The 20,964-nt window shown below is 51.4% G+C and overlaps 1 protein-coding gene across 1 annotated transcript in view; it reads left to right on the plus strand.

Moving 5' to 3' along the window:
* The window catches only part of LOC140430017 (calcium and integrin-binding protein 1-like), a 116,583-nt gene that overhangs the window by 62,271 nt on the left and 33,348 nt on the right, over positions 1–20,964 (plus strand). Inside the window, exon 4 of the mRNA XM_072517580.1 lies at positions 14,540–14,693. Within this exon, the coding sequence (XP_072373681.1) occupies positions 14,540–14,693 (154 nt within the window). The remainder of the gene's footprint in view (positions 1–14,539; positions 14,694–20,964) is intronic.

Below are 20,964 nucleotides of genomic sequence, written 5' to 3' on the forward strand. Positions count from 1 at the left end.
TGCTCCCACCTACTGAAGCTCGATGAATCGCTCAGTCTGTCCACGATATAGCTTTAAACTGAGGGGTAACAGATATAGGACAGAGGTCAGAGGTAGGTTCTTTACGCAAAGAGTAGTGAGGCCGTGGAGTGCCCTACCTGCTACAGTAGTGAACTCGCCAACATTGAGGGCATTTAAAAGTTTATTGGATAAACATATGGATGATAATGGCATAGTGTAGGTTAGATGGCTTTTGTTTCGGTGCAACATCGTGGGCCGAAGGGCCTGTACTGCGCTGTATCGTTCTATGTTCTATGTTCTATGTTCTATCCCTTGTCTCACTTCTGCCTTGCATTATATCTTCTGGATATCACTCGTATGAGGGGATCCTATCCCATCGAACTGAACTAATTTCCTCCTAAAAGTTGCGCATAACCTGGGCAAAAAGGGCCAAAATCAAAGTACTCTGGCGGGAGTCACCGTGTGTGTGAGTGTTCACCACGTAGCTGCCACTGGAAATCCACATCAAGAAAAATGACTGAATGCCCCTCATAGAATCATAGAATTTACAGTGCAGAAGGAGGCCATTCGGCCCATCGAGTCTGCACCAGCCCTTGGAAAGAGCACCCTACTCAAGCTCACGCCTCCACCCTATCACCGTAACCCAGTAACTCCGCTTAACCCTTTTGGACACTAAGGGCAATTTAGCATGGTCAATCCACCTAACCTGCACATCTTTGGAATCTGGAAGGAAACCGGAGCACCGGGAGGAAACCCACACAGACACGGGGAGAACGTGCAGACTCTGCACAGACAGTGACCCAAGCCGGGAATCGAACCTGGGACCCTGAAGCTGTGAAGCAACTGTGCTAACGACAGTACTACCGTGCTGCCCTTGTGCTAACCTGCTGCCCTAAAGGGAAGTCCAACAAACTCAAGTCATCAATAGGGTAACACACAGTCTGCCTGGGCCTGAAGAAGAAAACCTGAAAACTGTAACTATAGGGAACCTTCCTCGAATGTAGTGAGGAGAAAACTACCCACATTCTTCGCCCCTACCCCTACTCCGGCTCTGCTCATCCTCCCTCCAAGGATATATTATTATAAAGAAACTGAGCACAAATCCCAAAATCAGACAGTGACCCAGGCCGGGAATCGAACCTAGGACCCTGGCGCAGTGAAGCAACAGTGCTACCATGCCGCCCATCACCACCCAGGTGCCATATTCACCCGGCACTGGGAGTTAACGGCTGCGCCTGTGAGTTCTCGACTGGGAACCGTTTAGCAGAGGCTTCCACAAACATGGACCAGGTGTGACACCATGTCGGGGGGTCTCGTAGGCCATTAGAGACCCCCAGGTGGTGGGGGAACAGGGCAGGTGGTACGCTCGCAACTCCCTGGCACCTGGGCACCTTGGCAGGTTGACACGGCAAGGGGTGGAACCCGGGGGGGGGGGGGCCTTTGCCAATTAGAGAAGGGGTGAGCGGGGTTTTCAGGGGCCAGGAGAAGGTTGCGGGCAAAGGGTGGGGGGGGGGTTTCAGAAAGCAGGAGGGTGCCTGAAATGGGGTGCTTCAGAGATCCAGTCAAAATGACTCCCCGATCTGTGAGGAGCCGGTCCTATTGGTGAGATCAGCCCACCTGTGCAGGAAATCAACTAAAACGTGGCCTCGGCAGGGAGAAACCCTCAGAGGCCCCAAAAACCGGCAAATTGCCGGTGAATAGCGGGGTTAATCTCTGCGCTGCAGCTACTAAGAAACACCCTGCCAACCGCACCCGAATGCGGACTTAGTTTCATGTCCACTGAATCGCACCCTTTGGAATTTTGGTCAAGCATTGCCTGATTCGCAGTCTTGATCGGTGAAGCTGACCAACAGAAGAGTGGATTTGTAAAATTATCTTTATGATCATCTGAACCTTTATTTGTCATTATGGAGTGTTGTGTTTCTTTGTTCCATCCTCCATGACCATTTCTTCAATGCTTCTTAATAGTGAAAGTCTACAGTGATTCTTAAGCATGTTTTCCTTCAGATGCAGGTTGTGACACTCTTCAGAGGTGGCCCAAATTTCTGTGATTGCTTTACGTAAAAGAAAAGAAAGATTTCAATTGACATAATGGGCTGAATTCTCAATTTCTGAGCGTTGACGCCAGCGCAGGACATGGCGCCGCACCGGGACCGATTCCACAACTGTTAAGGGGCCAACATCGGCGCCACATGGAAGACAATCGATTCCAATGAGAAACAGTGCGGGATTCACCAGTTTCATGATTAACACTCAGGAGGCTGACAAGCTGCAGCCACATCTACACACTTCACCCCACATCCCAGCCAACAAGATGGCAGCAAGGAGAGCAGCTCCACGCTTCACCAACGCTAAACTGGAGACCCCCCTGGATGCGGTAGAGGAGAGGTGGATGACCCTGTACCCCAGCCCGGGAGGGAGGCTGCCAGCTGCCGCCATTCGGCGTGCCCAGGCGCAGGTGGCAGAGGTGATTAGTGCCGTTGGCAACACCGTCCAGCAGTGCCAGAAAAAACTGCACAATATCCTCAGGTTGGCCAGGGCGAGTAGGCAACACTGTGCCCCTGGCACTAATTCACGTGCCACACACCCGTAACCCTATCCAACCCCCCCCAGGAGGGCAGCCGAATCGCCATCCTACAGCACATGCCGGCACCCATACCGGCCGCCATGGCCAGGTGTTCTAACCACTGAGGCCACCAGCTACCCACCCTCTGAGTTGCATGCGTCGGACAGCTAACACTGTTGTTTTCCGTTTGTTCCCCTCCCCTCCCCTAGCCCCCAGGAGAAGGCCGCCATAACCGCCGGGTGTGGGAGATGACTAGAAGGTAACCGCTGGACCTGCGGCCACTCACCCTGGCAGAGCAAAGGGTCCTGGACATGGTCGGCAGCCTGGAGGAAAGAGAGGTCGCTGGCGTGGAGTTCGACCGAGGGTGAGAAAGTGAGACCCTGCTGAGTTGCGGTTCCCCGTGTCACATGTGTCAATCCCCTCCCCAAACACCACCCCGGCACCATCCTCAGCCCCACACCATCCTCACCATCACCCCCACCCACACTCTCCCCCACCCCTCAAGCCCACCCTCACCCTCAACCCCACCTTTACCCCAACTCTCACCCTGACCCTCACCAACCCCACACCACTCTCACCCTCACACCACTCTACCCCCGCACCACCATCACCCCCATCCTCACCACCCTCTCAATCCCATCCTCACCACCCCCTCACTCCCTCCCTCACCCCCACTCCACCCGTCATGTTAGCATGATACGTACCCCGGTGCTCAACCAGGTCCAACGGGCTACATAGTGGCCCCGTTGGCATTGTGGGTTCTGCCCCCGCATGGCCCCTCCACCATCCCCGCACCTCTGGCCATGGTGCCTGTCCCTAATGCCAGGGGTACCGTCGGCTGGCACCTACCTTGCCAGCGGTATTCTCTGCTGCCTCCGCCCGGCGTCTCCTGTAGGGGCTGCAGTGGGCATTGCCCTGGGTGGGCCACGTGATTCCCCGCCGGGAGGTGGGGGGCGGGTGGGGGGGTGTATGGTGGAGGGTGCAGGGGTGGGGATATCCATACAACCGATGTCACTCTGCAGAATGAGGGGCCAAGCTGGGTGGTCAGTGGAGTGTGCAGTAAGATGGCTGCCCTGCAGGCCACGGTAATGGTGGTCTGTGACTTGACACCATCCGTGTGGGGTCAGCCTGACAACCCAGCCCATTTCCCCATCACCCCCTTCTCCGCAGCCCACCCCCCTCTCTCCCTGGCCCTTGCAGGCCCCTCCCATCCCCAGCTAGCCCAGCCAGGGCCCGGCTCGACAGCCTATGGTCGCGCCACTTGATGCACTATCAATTACTACAAGACGAGAGTAGAGAATAATCAAGGCTTTATTAAGTAGAGATGCGTGGCCTCCTGCAGCTGCTGCCAGAATGGGGGCAGCTCCGGTGTGCACACACATTTATACACCGCCTACTGGGCGGAGCCAGCAGGCAGGGATTTACCCCCTAGTACAGGAGCCTTACCGTACTACACCTAATATACAGCTACTACATCTAATATACAGTTAGTGCTGACTACCACATTCACCCTCTGTTAAAAAAAGAGTCCAGCGGGGGTGGCGGAAAAATTTACAGTTCAGGCAAAATTTACAAGTTCAGGCAAAATCTACAGGTTCAGTCTGTCTGGTGCCTTGATCCTCCGTTGTGATCGTCTCGGTCCCGGTGGTGATGCGGGTGCAGACTTGGTCACCTGTGCCTCCGGGAACGTGTTGTCTTCGTCTTCATCCCCGAGTGGAGCCAGTGGGAGGACGGATCGTCCTGGGACGGGGGCTGTGGTGAGGTGCACTGGGGGGAGGGTGAGTGGCACTGGGGGAATCAGAGGGGGGGTGGTGGGTGGTGGGCCGTGGGTGGGAATCCAGCTGGTGCCAGGTCCCGGAGGGAGACTGTGTCCTGGCGACGTTGGGGTGCGCCACGTAGGCGTACTGCGGGTTCGCGTGCAGTAGTTGTACTCTTTCGACCAATGGGTCCGCCTTGTGGGTCCGCACGTGTTTGCAGAGGCAGACAGGTCCAGGAGCTGCCAGCCATGTTGGGGGCGAAACCCCGGAGGTAGACTTCCTGGGGAAGGCAAGGAGACGTTCATGGGGGGTTTTGTGAGTTGCAGTGCAGAGGAGTGATCGGATGGAGTGGAGGGCGTCGGGGAGGACATCCTGCCAGCGGGAGACCGGGAGATTTTTAGACCGTAGGGCCAGCAGGACGGCCTTCCAGACCGTCCCATTCTCCCTCTCCAGCTGTCCGTTTGCCCAGGGGTTGTAGCTGGTCATCCTGCTCGAGGCAATGCCCTTGCTGAGCAGGAAATGACGCAGCTCATCGCTCATAAAGGAGGATCCCCGGTCGCTGTGGACGTAAGCGGCAAACCGAACAGGGCGAAGATGCTGTGGAGTGCTTTAATGGCCGTGGCAGACGTCATATCGGGGCATGGGACGGCGAAGGAAAATCGGGAATACTCATCGACCACGTTAAGGAAGTATGTGTTTCGGTCGGAGGAGGGGAGGGGCCCCCTAAAGTCCATGCTGAGGCGTTCAAAGGGGCGGGAGGCCTTCACCAGGTACGCTCGGTCTGGCCGGTAGAAGTGCGGTTTGCACTCCGCGCAGACCTGGCAGTCTCAGGTGACAGCCCTGACCTCCGCAACGGAGTAGGGCAGGTTGCAGGCCTTTATGACGTGAAAGAACTGAGTGACCCTTGGGTGACAGAGACTATCGTGTAGGGCCCGGAGTCGGTCCACTTGTGCGCTGGCACATGTACCTCGGGATAGGGCATCGGGGGGCTCAGTGAGCTTCCCGGGGCGTTACAAAATCTCGTAATTGTACAGAGCTCGATCCTCCACCTTAAGATTTTATCATTTTTGATCTTGCCCCGCTGTGTGTTATTGAACATGAAGGCAACCGACCGTTGGTCAGTGAGGAGAGTGAATCTCCTGCCGGCCAGGTAATGCCTCCAATGCCGCACAGCTTCCACAATGGCATGAGCCTCCTACTCGACAGAGAAGTGCCGAAATTCGGAGGCATGGAGGGTGCGGGAAAAGAATGCCACGGGCCTGCCTACCTGGTTGAGGGTGATGGCCAGAGCGACGTCCGATGCATCGGTCTCAACCTGAAAAGGGAGGGACTCGTCAACCGTGTGCATCGTGGCCTTGGCGATGTCTGCCTTGATGTGGTTGAAGGCCTGGTGGGCCTCAGCCGTCAGGGGGAAAACTGTGGAGTGGATAAATGGGCGGGCCTTGTCCGCATAGTTAGGGACCCACTGGGCATAATAGGAGAAAAATCCTGATGCACGATCAAAGACTACTAAAGCGAGGTTGTAGTCCTACTGAAGGCTTTAATAAGCTATATGTTTCCCCCAGCAGCTCAGGTACAGAATGAAGGGTGCTGGGGTGGCACGGGCTCTTATACCCCGCCTTGCAGGGCGGAGCTACCGTACAGCTTGACCAATAGGAAACATACAATATCTACCAATGGTGTTCCAGCATTACCAGGTACCGTAATACCTCTACACAGACTAGCACAAACCCCAGGCATCGTTTCAGGGCCTTGGGGCAGTGGGGGAGGGGGAGTTCCATGAGGGGGTGCATGCGGTCGGGGTCGGGCCCTAGAACTCCGTTTTCCACAACATAGCCAAGGACGGCTAAGCGGTTGGGGCGGAACACGCACCTCTCCTTATTGTACGTGAGATTAAGGAGTTTGGCGGTGTGCAGAAATTTGAGAAGGTTAGGTGCCGTGGTCCTGCTGACCGTGGCCGCAGATGGTGACATTATCTAGGTACGGGACGTCCGTGTGGTGTTGGGTGCTCTGGTGCACAGATGAGCCAACACAGTTGTATGTGGTACAACTCTATTTTATTTTAACTCTTATAATACAGTTCGTTCTGGATACTCTGCACGTGCTGTCTCCCTGAGTGTGTTTGGTGGCAGATGTGTCCTGGTCCTCCTCTGCAGCTAATACTGACCACCGGGGGTCGTGTCTGTGCTTTTATATCTTTCTGTCATTGGTTGTGGTGTTGTGTGTTCTGATTTGTCTGTTGGTGTGTCTATCATGATGTGTATGTTTGAATATCATGACATCCCCCCTTTTTACAAAGATATGTGCCTACGTGGTTATAAATATAAGTGTGTCGTGAGTGCATCTAAGAGTGTGTGTGTGTGTTGTGTACAGCGTGTGTATATGACGTAACTATTTACATGGGGCGATGTCGGGTGCGTCACACTAACAAGGTTGTACCATAACAAAACTTGGATACGAGAGAGAAAAAAAAAAACGTGAACATTGGTCTGGTCAGACGATATCTGGAACAATAAACAACAACAGGTTATAATACAGAAGTGTTTGACTTTTTGAACGTATGAACAGCGTTATAAGTCCAGTCTAATGGGTGACCGCCTCAAGAATGGGATGGTCCTCAAGCCGGTTCAGCTGTGGAGATTTGGGGTCACACTAGTTCACCTTGGACTGTTGGGAGGTGATGCTGTTGCCGAAGTCTCTACTTTACCATTTGTTGTACTTCGTGCAGTGCTTGGTTTTTTCATTCGTGCAAATATAACATTCAACATCTTTGTTAGTGGTGCCTTGGCTGTGGTTTGGTGCTGGTGGCGATGGAAGGGGCATGATCCGTGGCATCTCCACAAAGTCATCCTTGGGAACCAGTGGAGGATCCGGCGTGTGCGTACGGTTCAGTTGCGAGCGTGGAAGGCGGCGCAAAGCTCGCTGATTGCGCCTACGCACCAATCCATCCGCCCTGCATGCCAGGAACAAGGTGGAGTCTTTTTTCTTTTTATGTTTGTGGTGGACGGCATCTTGTATCCGATGGGTCGTTGCCATCGAAGTAGCACCATCACTAATATCATGCAAAGCGATGACTGTGCCAGATGTGGAAGTTGGCCGAGACCGTGCACGCTGGTTCCGGCCACCTGCTGTGCCGGAAGGGCGACTCCGCAGAGAAACGTCGAAGCATGTCGCCTTGGAGAGAGAATTGTTGCTCGCATCAACGTCTGGCGATGGCGCGAATTGGTGTGTCCATCTTGGACCGCCGGTGCTGATTGCCACTGCCGACCCAGTGGGACTGCCACGCGATCCATTCCCTGTCGCCGTGGCATCCGCCGTCACCCTGAGCGTGCCATCACCGAGGCCGCGACACCGCCCGTCCGGAGCAAGGTCTGGCGTGCGCAAATCAGAGTCGGCGCTTGGCTGCTCCCCATCTGGAGTCCGGTCTGCCTTCCGTCGATGCCCCCCGTCCGGAGTCCCAACAGGTTCACTGGAGGCAGCCGAGATTCCCTGAAGCTGCACTTCTGGAGTCGGAACATGCAGGAATGCACCAACCAGTGGAGAGGCTCGAGCCATCGAGGGTGGAAGCGGTGCGCCGCCACCGCAGTCGTCAGTGGTCCCACCGTGATCGTCGAGTGCCTCGGTACGCACTAGGCGAGGTCTGTCACCTTGCACCTTTTGCATGGGAAGTGGGATGCTGTCGTCACTCGTCTCACATCCCGTGGATAGATCCTCATTAGCAGCTTGCTGTTCACTAGGGTTGGATAAATTGTCAGAGTTTTCATCTGGTGGTGCACACCATGTCGGTGGACTGTCATTGTCTTGCCGTTGTCCTTCATTTGGGCTTTTCTTCTTTGGAATTTTAAATCTTCCCCCAGACATTGCAGAACCTTGTTTATTACCCCCAAATTCTCCCATATGTATGGTCTCGAATATAGGATCCAATGTTTCTATCGACATTGTACTATTTTCCAAAGAACATTCCGTTTCACTTTTCTTCTCAGGTACCTCATATGTATCTTTGTCTAATGTACATGCCTTCATGGTCTCTGGGTCTGATTTTGCTGGGACTGGCATGGTCACAGTCTCTCTTTTACTGTTCTCAATTGCCCACATTATACTCCCCATACATAACTGCTTAATCACTGGGGTTAGTGTGGTACAATGGATAATCGGGTCGACCTTATCTGCATCTTCACCATTAGTGGAAAGCACACTTGGTTCACTTGAAACTGCTGTGGGTTTTAAATTCGCTATCTGGCTACTCGATGTCGGTGTCCTCAGGATTCTTGCTCCAATGTTCTGCTCATTTATCAGTGGAGTGTGTATAGGTTCAATGCAATTAATGTTCCCCTCAAGGTTTGAAGAGTCATTACTGACTAACTGCTGGTCTCCGAAGTTGGGATTTTGCGGCGTTGTGTTGAAGGGAGACATTTGTCCCTGCTGTAGATATGATTCAGGTTGTGTTATTTCCATTACCTGAGGATCAATGTCTTGTCCATTTTTTCGATCCGTACTAAAACACTGGCAATTCTCAGTCTGCTCCTTGCAAGTTAAACATTCAATAAATTTCTTTAGCAAATCCTCAGCATCCTTCTGTGGCCGTGCAGCATTATTAATCTCTGTTCGGCTATAATGATCCTGAAGGTCAGCGCATAAACCTTTTTTCTTCGGGCTTGGACGAGGCGATTCCTTTGGCTTGTCTTCAGTTGGGCTTGAACAGTCATCAGCGCTGTGCCCTTCATTGTAGCATGAGAGACCTTCATGGTCATGCTGCTGTGTAGTGGAGCATGGTAGGCTGTTATAGCCTTCTTGCTGTTCACGTGAGCATGGCAGACTTGCATCATCTACCGCTGGTTGGTCAGGAGAGGTTGCTAGACCCTCATGGTCTTGTTCCTGCAAGGACTGCACATTGGAGTCTTGCGTTGCTTCTATCGTGGAGGCTGTCCACGAGCTCTCTGTGGAGGCTTGTGACACTGGAGTCACTTCTTGTTCGTGCAAGGACTGCGCTCTGGAGTCTTGCGTTGCTTCTATCGTGGAGGCTGTCCACGAGCTCTCTGTGGAGGCTTGTGACACTGGAGTCACTTCTTGTTCGTGCAAGGACTGTGCTCTGGAGTCTTGCGTTGCTTCTATCGTGGAGGCTGTCCACGAGCTCTCTGTGGAGGCTTGTGACACTGGAGTCACTTCTTGTCCGTGCAAGGACTGCGCTCTGGAGTCTTGCATTTCTGCAATTGTGGAGTCTGTCCACGAGCTTGCTGTGGAGGCTTGTGACACTGGAGTCACTTCTGGTTCATGCGAGGACTGCGCTCTGGAGTCTTGCATGTCTTCTTTCATAGAGTCGGGAATGTTGAGCGGGACGTGGACCACGCTCTGTGTGGCAGCAGGGCGCTCTCCGTGTGCTTGCACCGCTCCCTGTCTGTTAATGTCAGGCTGCAGCATCATCCGGTACTGATAAGTTGGAACGTCATATCTGCTGGATTGAAGATCCTCAAATCCGAAAAATGAATCCGCATCTGCGTCGGATTCAATGTGGGGGCCGCCAATGTGCAACACGAAAGGTTCGTCCGAGTCATAGTCGTATAGGACCACGGAGCTATCATTGGGCTCGCGAGGTCCGGAAACACTGTAAAGATCGTCATCGAAGTATTCGAGGTCGGAATCATCGGCTTGTGCGTAGGTAACTGCTTGTCGGAGGGTTCTTCGGAGGTCAAATTCATCTCCTGGGTCAATTTGCGGCACTGTGCTGTCATTCCAGGTGAGGGAAGGTTGTTTTACAGCTTTAACAGATTTTTGTTTTTTTGATTTGGGACGTTTCCCTTTTAAATTGGATTTGGGACGTTTCCCCTTTAAATTGGTGCAGTCTGGGGCCTCTAACATCCTGACGCTCGGTATGTAGCACGTAGGAAGCGACTGCGCATGCTCAGATCGCTGTTCCTTTACCGATGGCCGTTTTCTTGACTGCGCATGCGCAGCATCTCGCGCATGCGCAAACGATACTTCCGGTTCTGCGCACTGCTCGCGCAACTGTGCTAGCGTGATACCTTTAGCAAGATGGCCGCCGACCTCGACCCAGCCCTCTCTCAGGCCCGGGATTTCGGCCTCTGGGAATTCGGGCTCCGGGATCCCAGCCACGAGGTGAGTACTGCAGCTTTTCTTACCTTTATTTGCCGATTGGATTGCGTTTTCTTCACAGTACTTGGAGAATTTGTCCAGGACTGCCTGGTAATCGTACCTTTGCTGCCTCCTGAAGAACCTGAACCTTGTGAATATTTCTCTTGCCCTTGCACCGGCGATGGTGAGGAGAAATTCAATTTTTTCGCTATCATCCAGGTCTTGGAGTCCAGCTGCCACCAGGAACAATTCGAACATTTGCCGGAATCGCCGCCAGTTTTCGCGGAGGTCGCCGTGGCACTGGAGCGGCTGCGGAACCGGGAGCTCTATCATTTTGCCTGGGCACTGCTGGTTGTCTGTGTACACGGAGGTATGCCGGCAGGCATCGATCCACTCCTGTACCATGTGGTGTTGGGTGCTCTGGTGCACAGATGAGCCAACACAGTTGTATGTGGTACAACTCTATTTTATTTTAACTCTTATAATACAGTTCGTTCTGGATACTCTGCACGTGCTGTCTCCCTGAGTGTGTTTGGTGGCAGATGTGTCCTGGTCCTCCTCTGCAGCTAATACTGACCACCGGGGGTCGTGTCTGTGCTTTTATATCTTTCTGTCATTGGTTGTGGTGTTGTGTGTTCTGATTTGTCTGTTGGTGTGTCTATCATGATGTGTATGTTTGAATATCATGACAGTCCGTACCGGTCAACCATCTCATGTTGGAAGACCGAGACCCCGTTAGTGACGCCGAAGGGAACCCTAAGGAAATGATAGAGGCGGCCATCTTCTTCGAACGCAGTGTATGGGCGGTCCACCTTGCGGATGGGGAGCTGGTGGTAGGCAGATTTCAGGTCCACTATAGAAAAGACCCAGTACTGTGCAATCTGATTGACCAAATCAGATATGCATGGGAGAGGGTACGCGTCGAACTGTGTGTACCGATTGATGGTCTGACTGTAGTCAATGAGCATCCTGGTTTCTCCCCAGTCTTTACCACTACCACTTGGGCTCTCCAGGGGCTGTTGCTGGCCTCAATGATGCCTTCCCGCACCTTGACCTCCGACCTGATGAAGGTCCTGTCCTGGGCACTGTACCGTCTGCTCCTGGTGGCGACGGGTTTGCAATCCAGGGAGAGGTTTGCAAACAAGGAAGGTGGATTGACCTTAAGGGTCGTGAGCTGCATACAGTGAGGGGTGGTAGGGGTCCGCCGAATTTTAAAGTTAAGCTTTGGAGATTGCATTGAAAATCCAGGCCGAGTAACAGGGCAGCGCAGAGGTTGGGAGGACGTAGAGTCGGAAGTTGCTGAACTCTACGCCCTGTATGGTGAGGGTCGTGATGCAGTACCCCCCGATTTCCACGTAATGGGATCCGGAGGTCAGGGAGATTCTCTGGGTAACGGGGTGTACTGCGAGGGAGCAGCGCCTTACCGTAGAGGGGTGGATGAAGCTTTCCGTGCTCCCAGAGTCAAGAAGACAGGAAGTCTTGTGCCCATCGATTTTCACCATAGTCGTCGCGGTTGCGAGGTTGGGAGGCCGGGACTGGTCGAGAGTGACCGAGGCGAGCTGCGGCTGGTGCTGGTAGGCCCCGGGCTGGTCGGTGGTGGTGACAGGCGATGAACGGCCAGATGAAGTTCCCGACGAGCAGGGGTCCTGAGGCACTATCCAAAATGGCGCCAAAGATGGCGGCGCCCAGGGGGCGCACATGGCGCGCACATGGCGGGCAGCGTTAAAGATGGCGGACCAAAGGCCGCCGTGGTCTGTAGAAAAGAAGATGGCGGTGCCCATGGGCCGCAAGTGGTCTACGGGGACAAAAATGGCGGCGCCCAGAGGTTGCACATGGGGGGGGGGTGTAGGAACGCTGGGCCTAGAAACAGCAGCGATCGACCGGGCCTGGCACACAGCAGCAAAATGTCCCTTCTTTCCGCAGGTCTTGCAGGTTGCGCTCCGCGTTGGGCAGCGCTGCCGGGGGTGTTTGTTCTGCCTGCAGAAGTAGCATTTGGGCCCACCACGGCGCAAGCTTGGGGTGGGCTGGGGGAGGTAGCTGGTGGGGCCCACGATGTCCATGAGGTTGCCGTGCGGTCGGGGGCGTACGACTGTACGTTACAGGAGGCTACTGTTAGTGAATTTGTGAGCTGCCTGGTTGCCGCAAGGTCAAGCGTACCCCCTTCCAATAGGCGCGGGCGGATGTACGCCGACCCCATGCTTGTAACAAAAGCGTCTCTCATTAAAGGTTCTGTATGCTCGATTGCCGAAACTGCCTGCCAGTCACATTTCCTCGCCAGGATGTGCAGGGCACGCCAGAAATTAATAAGGACTCACCGGGGAGTTGCTGTCTCGTGGACAGGAGGTGCTTGGCGTAGAGTTTGTTAACCAGCCAAATGTAATGTCCTTTCAGGAGCTCCATTGCTTCAGTGTAAGTGGGCGCATCTTGGATAAGGGGAAAAATATCAGAGCTCACCCGTGAATAAAGGACCTGGAGCTTCTGTGCGTCCGCGGGTTGTTCAGCCGATGATCGGAGGTAGCTTTTGAAGCAGGCTAGCCAGTGGTCGAAGGCCGACGTGGCGTTGGCTGCTTGAAGCTGCAGCTGTAGGCGATCAGGCTTGATACGAAGTTCCATCGCTGTAAATTCTCTGCTTAATAAATAGATGCACTATCAATTACTACAAGACGAGAGTAGAGAATAATCGAGGCTTTATTAAGCAGAGATGTGTGGCCTCCTGCAGCTGCTACCAGAATGGGGGCAGCTCCGGTGTGCACACACATTTATACACCGCCTACTGGGCGGAGCCAGCAGGCAGGGATTTACCCCCGTACCTCTAGTACCCCCGTACCTTACCGTACTGCATCTAATATACAGTTAGTGGTGACTACCACACCACTCTGTGTTCTACCTCCTCTCTCTCCCTCATCAGCCACGAAACCGGTTTCACGATTTTTAAAAACACAAATGAACCTCGCCATTGGGAACGCAGGCTATCGGAACTGGAGAATCGCGGAGATCCTGGAGAATTCCTGGCCATCTGTGCTAATGATATGCAAATGGTGTCTGTTACACGTGCGTTCCAGACCGCATTGATGCCACTGTTGACATGATGGGGAATCACGATTTGGCGTCAAACTAGATTTTGGTGTTGGAATCTATTCTCTGCCCAATCGCGTTTCCCGATTTCGGCGCCAGCCTACGGAGAATCTCCCTCAATGTCTTTGTGAGTTGGAGGTAAATTACACCCGTTACCTCATCTTACTCACCAGATCCGGAACCTTCTCAAAGAAGTCCAGAAAACTGATCAAAAAGAGACTGATCATTTTGAACCCAATTGGCTTTCTAATCAGTTCGAATTCTTTGAGGTGATCTCTTGTACTATTCCTAAATGTCTATCAAGGTAGTATATTGTTATATTCATTCAATATTACATGGGAGCTATGTGTTCATGTGTCAGTATACATAAATATCCAGAGTGGCACATCACTCACTACTGCACTCTCTGGTCTGTGTGTTGACTCAACAATGCATCATGCACAGCAAGGGGTGTGATCTGAGAAATACACATGATGAAGCTCCAGCACTTGAATTTAAAAGTGTGATCATTTTGAATGTCTGGGAACCACAAGACATCAATGAGTCCTGTAATTGGAGGGTTCATCCCTTGCACCATTTAATAAAATTAAGCTACTTTCTAATTTGTTGGAATGTTAACTGATTTCAATGTTCTTTGCAGAGTATCATCCAGAGGGTGTGCAAACTTCATAGTTACTCCATTCTCAAGTTTGTATTAAAATTGTTGAAGCTATGCTTTTAGTTTATGTTAAAGCAGCTTTCTAAGGGTTTCACACCTGCTCCCTTGCAGCCTGTTTAAGCATTCTTGTCCTTCTTAGTGTTAAATATGTGATTATTTTACCATTTCCCTGTCCTCAAACACTATTTCCCCACTGTCATTAGGAAACAATGTTCTCTGTACCCTTCACTTACTCCTGAATATACTTCAAGTGGTTTGTTATTGTTCTTTATATTTTTCTATTCATGTTTCCTTTTTGAGCAGCTTACTGATTTCTAACCATTCTCTGCTTGATTCTATATTTTTGTTTGGCATCCAAGATATTTTACATATATAATACATTTCTAATTTCAGGCAAATCCATTTAAGAGAAGGATCTGTAAAATATTCTCAACATCCAAATTGAATAATGGCAGCATTTCTTTTGAAGATTTCCTTGATATGTTTTCTGCTTTTAGTGAGGCAGCTCCAGCCAGTGTGAAAGCTGAATATGCATTCAGAATCCTGGGTAGGAATTAATCTGAGTTATATATTGTTCAGCACTTTCGCCTTTGTGAAGGTAATTAGATGCAAATAAATTTTAACAGTTGTTAGTTGATCTCCCATGATGTGTTTAGTAATCAAAAGTTGGAAGGGCAACTTTTTTTCTAACTTAATTTCCACAAGTCCTCAACTTAACAATTTGTTTTATTTTCTTCTTGACAGCATGATTGACTCCAACTCTCTGTCTGTCTGTCTGACTATCTCTGTTGCTCTACACAGATATACATTACAGTGCCCACCACAAAAGGCTGGTATAGCAGAAATGTTAATAACATTAAAAATTAAGGGCTGCTGATCTCATTGATAAGGAATCTGGAACAATTTAATATTATGGCATTAACCTAGGTTAATTACTACTTCATACTAAAGACAGATGGAAAAGCTAGTGCTAATGCTATCAGGTAAATCACAGCTGAATAAATGATGATTCCAAATGAACAGTCTCTCCAGCCTAATTTTGAACGAATGGTAGCTCATTCCCTCAAAGAAACTAACATTGCCAATTAAAATAAAATAAAGGGCGAGATCTACCACATAACGCCTGAAAAACAGTGTGGCGCAGCCGGTGTTCCCCGCTGAGGCCCCATGATCTACCCGAATGGTGTTCGATAGCGTGGTGTTTTTCGGCGCTCCGAGTGCCCGCAAACACCCGGCTAATCGCACGCGCTTTAGAACTCTGTTTCCGTTTGGGTAGATTGTGCCCAAAATCTCTTTTTAGTTTATCTGTTTTTCTTTTTCATTATTTCTGTAGCAAGCTTTATTTTGCTTCTTGCAGATTGATTTAAATATAATTTATAATTTGAGTTTTTTTGCTTCCTGCTTTGCTCTGCACATGGGTGGAATTTAATAGTCTTTGACCCCATCTGTCACCGGTGGAATACTATCCTCCTCTGGCGGGGGGGGGGGGGGGGGGGGGTTCTGCCCAGTGCCACAGTGAGGATTCCTCAATCTGATTGGAGCCGGTGACAACTTTCCTGCAGACATTCTGGGCTTCCAATCACTTTAGTTCCAATCAAGAGGAATTTCCTGCCCTGAAGAGGTGGGCAGGTATCCAGCAGTGGGTATTGTAATGGGGCCTAGCAGCTGGAGTCCTGGAGGAAAGGTAGGTGGGGCAGGATTGCTGGGTTCAGTCAGGGAAGCTCTGGAGAAAGGGGGTAATCTTAAAGGGGAGGCAGGGGTCTTCCTATTTCAGCAGCCTTGAAGCCAGCAGGTCTCTCCATTGGATGTGGTCTGCCCAAGTAAGAAGGAACCCACTCCAAATCACAAGCATGCTTGCCAATGTTTGCTTGATGGTTTGCCCACATGGTGTGGCTCTACCTGCCACTGGTGGAATACGAGCCTCCTCTGGGGGGGGGGGGGTCCGCCCAAATACGCCCAGTGTCACAGTGAGGATTCTTCAATCTGATTGGTCGAAGAGTCTCCCTGCTAATCGACGTGTTAACAGGTATCACCGATCCTCCTCAGAGGATGCTACACTAAATCAGATGCCTGGTTACTAGAAGTCCCTGCTGGCTAGTCCACAAAATGCCACTGGGTAACTACACATGAGGTGAATGACAAAAAACATTCTTTCACTTCTGTCATGGGAATGTCACTTTAAGAAATGTTTGCCTGCTCAAGTGGCTGCAGTGATGTCAGAGTGTGGGTGGAGCTGAGCTCTGGCTCTGCTTTTTAGTTTCGCTTTGAGGAAAAGCTTGGGTGTGTCTGTGTTTTAGTTTTGTTTTCGTGTTGGAGCTGCAGCCAGCCAAAGCAGGTGTAATTTTGATATCTCTGCCATCTAAAGACTATCTCTAGGTCATTTGGTGAAGTCAGAGTGATAACTGCTCTCAGTAAAGAATTTAAATCAGATGTGCTTCTGTAAAAATGTTTTTTTGTCTTATGGATGTTACCACTTTGGGTAGCCCCTGGAGGAAGCTTCCATCACCCTTTGAAAATATGCACAAATGGAAGAGACCCCGAATGGAAGCCGAGTGTATTTGAATAGGCCCCTATGGGTATTTATGGTCACATACCTCTGTGATGCAGTATCCAATTCCAAATGAAGATATGCGTGGCTCATATCCAGTTTCATGAACGAGCAGCCCCCAGTCAGTTTTGTGTATAAATCTCCCATATGCGGCATGGGGTAATGGTCCATGTCGGATGCTCTGTTTACGGTCAGTTTATAATCCCTACAGAGCTGAACTCACTTATCTGGCTTCATCACAGGAACCATTGGTGCAGCCCACTCCACAAATTGCACTGGCCATATGATGCCCAAATTCTTCAGGAACCGCAACTCAGTGTTTACATTTGTAAGTAAGGCATCGGGGAGGATTGTGCTCTGAAGTATCTGGGCTGGGCCTCCAGTTCGACATAAATGTACACCTAAGCTCTTTTTATTTTGTCCCAACCTCCTTGAACATCTCGGATACTTCCCAAGGATCTCGTATAGGTTTCCAGTTCCCAGCCGAACAATATGCTGCCAATCAAAGCAAAATGTTTGCAGCCAATCATGGCTTGACATACAGGGTCCCAGCCCTTGCACCACTATTTGTGGCAGTTGAACAGTCTGCTGCTCGTGGGTCACCGGGGTCAAGATGGTTCCAATAATATGCAGTAGTTCCGCAGTATATATTGCCAATGTGGCCTTTGCAGGTTTAATGACAGGATTTCCGTCCATTTGACTCGAATCGACACAACTTTAGGGGCTGTGTTCAATTCAATTGTATCATGTCTTCCTCCTCAGGGTGGGCCACGTGCAATGCCCTGGCTCGAGGTGACTTCATCGTCTAACGTAGGTGGCCTGTTCTTTGCAAATTCTGGTGGTCTTAATTGCTGCGCGTTCTACACCCGCAGGCGTGGCAATGCGGCAGGTACTCCCCGTCATCCTCTGGGAAGGTGTCCCGCTGGTTTGTGGTGGCCCTCGATTGTTGAGTCTGGATGCAGTTGCACAGCTAGTTGTTGTTTTGGCACTGATCTGGTCATTCGAGAACTTCCCTGAGAAGGTGCTGGATTCCAGTATCGGGATCGAGCAACACATGGACAGTGTAGTCCATGGAGCCTTGGAGTTCCTGAACCCCTTCTCCACGATTCTGTGAGACAGCTCTATTTCAATGGATCTCTTCAAATCAAGCATAGGCAACAGTTTTCTCTGTGTGGTCGTGACATTAATTCCACACACCAGCCGTTCCCTTAACATCTCTGAAAGGGCTGGACCAAACTTGCGATGCTTCTGAGTTGAGTTAAAAAATCTTTCAGGCCTGCATTGAAAACCATTAACTTCCCAAAGGGTAAGAAGTCTCACAACACCAGGTTAAAGTCCAACAGGTTTATTTGAAATCACAAGCTTTTGGAGTTTTGCTCCTTCATCTGAACTTCACCTGAACTTCACCTGATGAAGGAGCTGTCCTCCGAAAGCTTGTGATTTCAAATAAACCGGTTGGACTTTAACCTGGTGTTGTGAGACTTCTTACTGTGCCCACTCCAGTCTAGTGCTGGCATAGCGACATCATGGCCCCCCCAAAGAGTGGCATTTTCAAAAGTCTGTCCAACACCTTGCTGCATGACAATATCCCGGAGCGGCTGGAATGTCTAGAATCGGTGTTATAGGGTGCGAGTGAAGCTACCGCGATGAGGGACAGTCAGGAGGTGAGTAGCCATTTCCGTCTCTGGCACGTGGCTGAAGGGCACCGGAGCTGCTGTCCTAGTGCTGGGGAAGGCAGGAGGGGTGGGAGGGGGGTTGACCCTCAGGTGGGTTGTACTTGATTGGGGGTGCCTAAGTGTTCCCGGTCAGGAGTTGCCCCTGAGCCGGGGGTTGGGGGGCGGGGAGCAGTGAGGGGCTTTTCGTCCATGAGGCGTTCAAGCCATCTTTAAATATTGAGGAGATCCATAACAGGGGCAACTTCAGCTGCTGTCTGTCCTCCCAAACACTTTCAGGACAGAACCCTATCCTTGGTTATATGTTGAAGATCACTTTAACTCCCTTAGACTGTGAGCAGCCTCTAGCTTCACAGTTGAAGGCTATGCTAATAATGTATTGGCTCTGTTAGTTGTGAGAACAGTTCACAGCTGCAGGTTGTGTTTTGCTGTTTGCTCCTGCTGGTGGCTGCAAATGCCTGGAGGCTGCTGTTGCTGTTTCCTTCCTTTTCTGTAGCCGGAAAAAAGAACACCTTTTTCTAAGATACTGCGTCCTGGAACACTGGGCTCAGGGAGACTTATGGGTCCAGAAGGCAATCCGGTTGAAGCAAGACGATGCTGCGGGACCTGGTGTGCGACATTGTTGCAAATGGGCCACCTGCTATTGCCATTGAAGAAATGCTTTCGCAGATTGCTGATGTGTTTGTTACTAGTGTGGTGAGTGCTGCTTGTAACTGGCACACCATCACGGGTTAAATATATTAGAAGTCAAGATGCACTTTGAATATGTGGATGCCAAGATTTGATTCCAGTGAGATTGCACTGTGTGGGAGGGCCTGCACCGACTTTCTGAACCCAGGCCCACTTCCCACTCTATCCCAATAACCCCACCTAACATGTACATCTCTGGACACAGGGGTAATTTATCATGGCCATGCCACCTAACTTGCACATCTTTGGATTGTGGGAGAAAACCGGAGCACCCGGAGGAAACCCACGCAGACACAGGAAGAAAGTACAAATTCCACCCAGTCACCCAAGGCAGGAATTGACCGGGTCCCTGGCGCTGTGAGGCAACTGTGCTAACCACTGTTCCACTGTCCCACCCGATACGTGGAACACACTGATGAACAGATCATTTCTATGACAAGGTTCATAATAACACATTCTCAGGCTTAGCCTCCATTTCGGATTTGAATTTGGATTTTGTTTATTGTCAAGTGTACTGAGGTACAGTGAAAAGTAGAGGAACCTGCGAGGGTTAATACCGTTTGTTTGTTTTTTGTGAAAATGAGCTGATACAGCTTTGTATTGGTGCCAATATGGAATGGTGACGTTTCCTTGTAGTTTGTACATTTTTACCCTTTTAATCCTTTCCCTCCCCATCCTCTCTGCGACGGACAGCTCCTCAGATATCATGAATGGCCTCCACCATACCTCGAAGCCCTCTTCTGACCCCGTTAAGTCAAACCTAATCTTTTTCAACTGGAGAAACTCCGTACAGGTCTGCCAGCCAAGTTGTAACCCCCAGTGGTGTATTCCACTCCAATTGAAAAGAATCCGTCACCGGGCAATCAGAGAGGTGAAGGCCACGGCATTGCCCCTTTCCCTCCAGCTGTTCCAGCACCTCCAAAACACCATGGGGTCCGACTTCACCTTGACCTCCACTAACCTCGATAAGGTTCCGTACAGCGCCTCCCAGAAGCTCTCCAGCTTCTTCCATACCCAAAACATATAATGATTCGCCGATCCCCGCCCAGACTTCTGACATCCATCCGTTTCCCCTGGGAAGAACCTCCTCATCCGAGCCCAAGTCTTGATTCAGTTCAAAGTGCACAGGAGGAAGTTGAGTTCACTCGCCGCATTACCTCACACCAGAGACCCCATCCTATCTCCCTCCCCAACTCACCCTCCCACTTCCACTTAATCCGCCTTACCCTGCTCTCCCAATCACCTGTATCTGTCCCTGATCCTGCCCCCCCTCCCCTCCCCCACGCATCTCACCTGTGAGCAGTAACTTCTCCAGCAGCGTGTACTCTGGTGGTTGGGAGAACATCGGCAGCTCCTTTTGCGCAAAGTCCCGCACCTGCCAGTACCTAAATTCACTCCCCCTCTGTAACGCGAACCTCTCCTGCAGCTTATCCAGTGAATTTCCCCTCCAAGAACATGGGCGAAATTCTCCGTTATCGGCGCAAAAAACGGCGCAAATCCGACTTGCGTCACGTCGGAAAAATGGGTCGAAAGTCTCCGGCCCGAAATGGGCTAGCAGCGATGTAACGGGATCCGCGCTTGTGCACGTGGTTCACGCCGTGCAGCGTCATACACGCCGCACGGCGTGACGGCTCATAAGGCCGCGCTGCTCCCCCCCACCCGACCGGAACACCCGACCGGAACACCCGACTGGATGGGTGGCCGCCGCTCAGCCCCGAGGTTCGAGTCACGGGATGTGGAGGCGCTCCTGGACGCAGTGGAGTAGAGGAGGGACGCCCTGTATCCCGGGCACGGCCGCAGAGTTGCCCCACGCCACAGCCGGCGTCTGTGGAGGGAAGTGGCAGAGGCCGTCACCGCTGCGGCCCTGACACCACGGACAGGCACCCAGTGCCACAAGAAGGAGAACG

Source organism: Scyliorhinus torazame, chromosome 9 (assembly GCF_047496885.1).
Source record: "Scyliorhinus torazame isolate Kashiwa2021f chromosome 9, sScyTor2.1, whole genome shotgun sequence".
Taxonomy (NCBI): domain Eukaryota; kingdom Metazoa; phylum Chordata; class Chondrichthyes; order Carcharhiniformes; family Scyliorhinidae; genus Scyliorhinus; species Scyliorhinus torazame.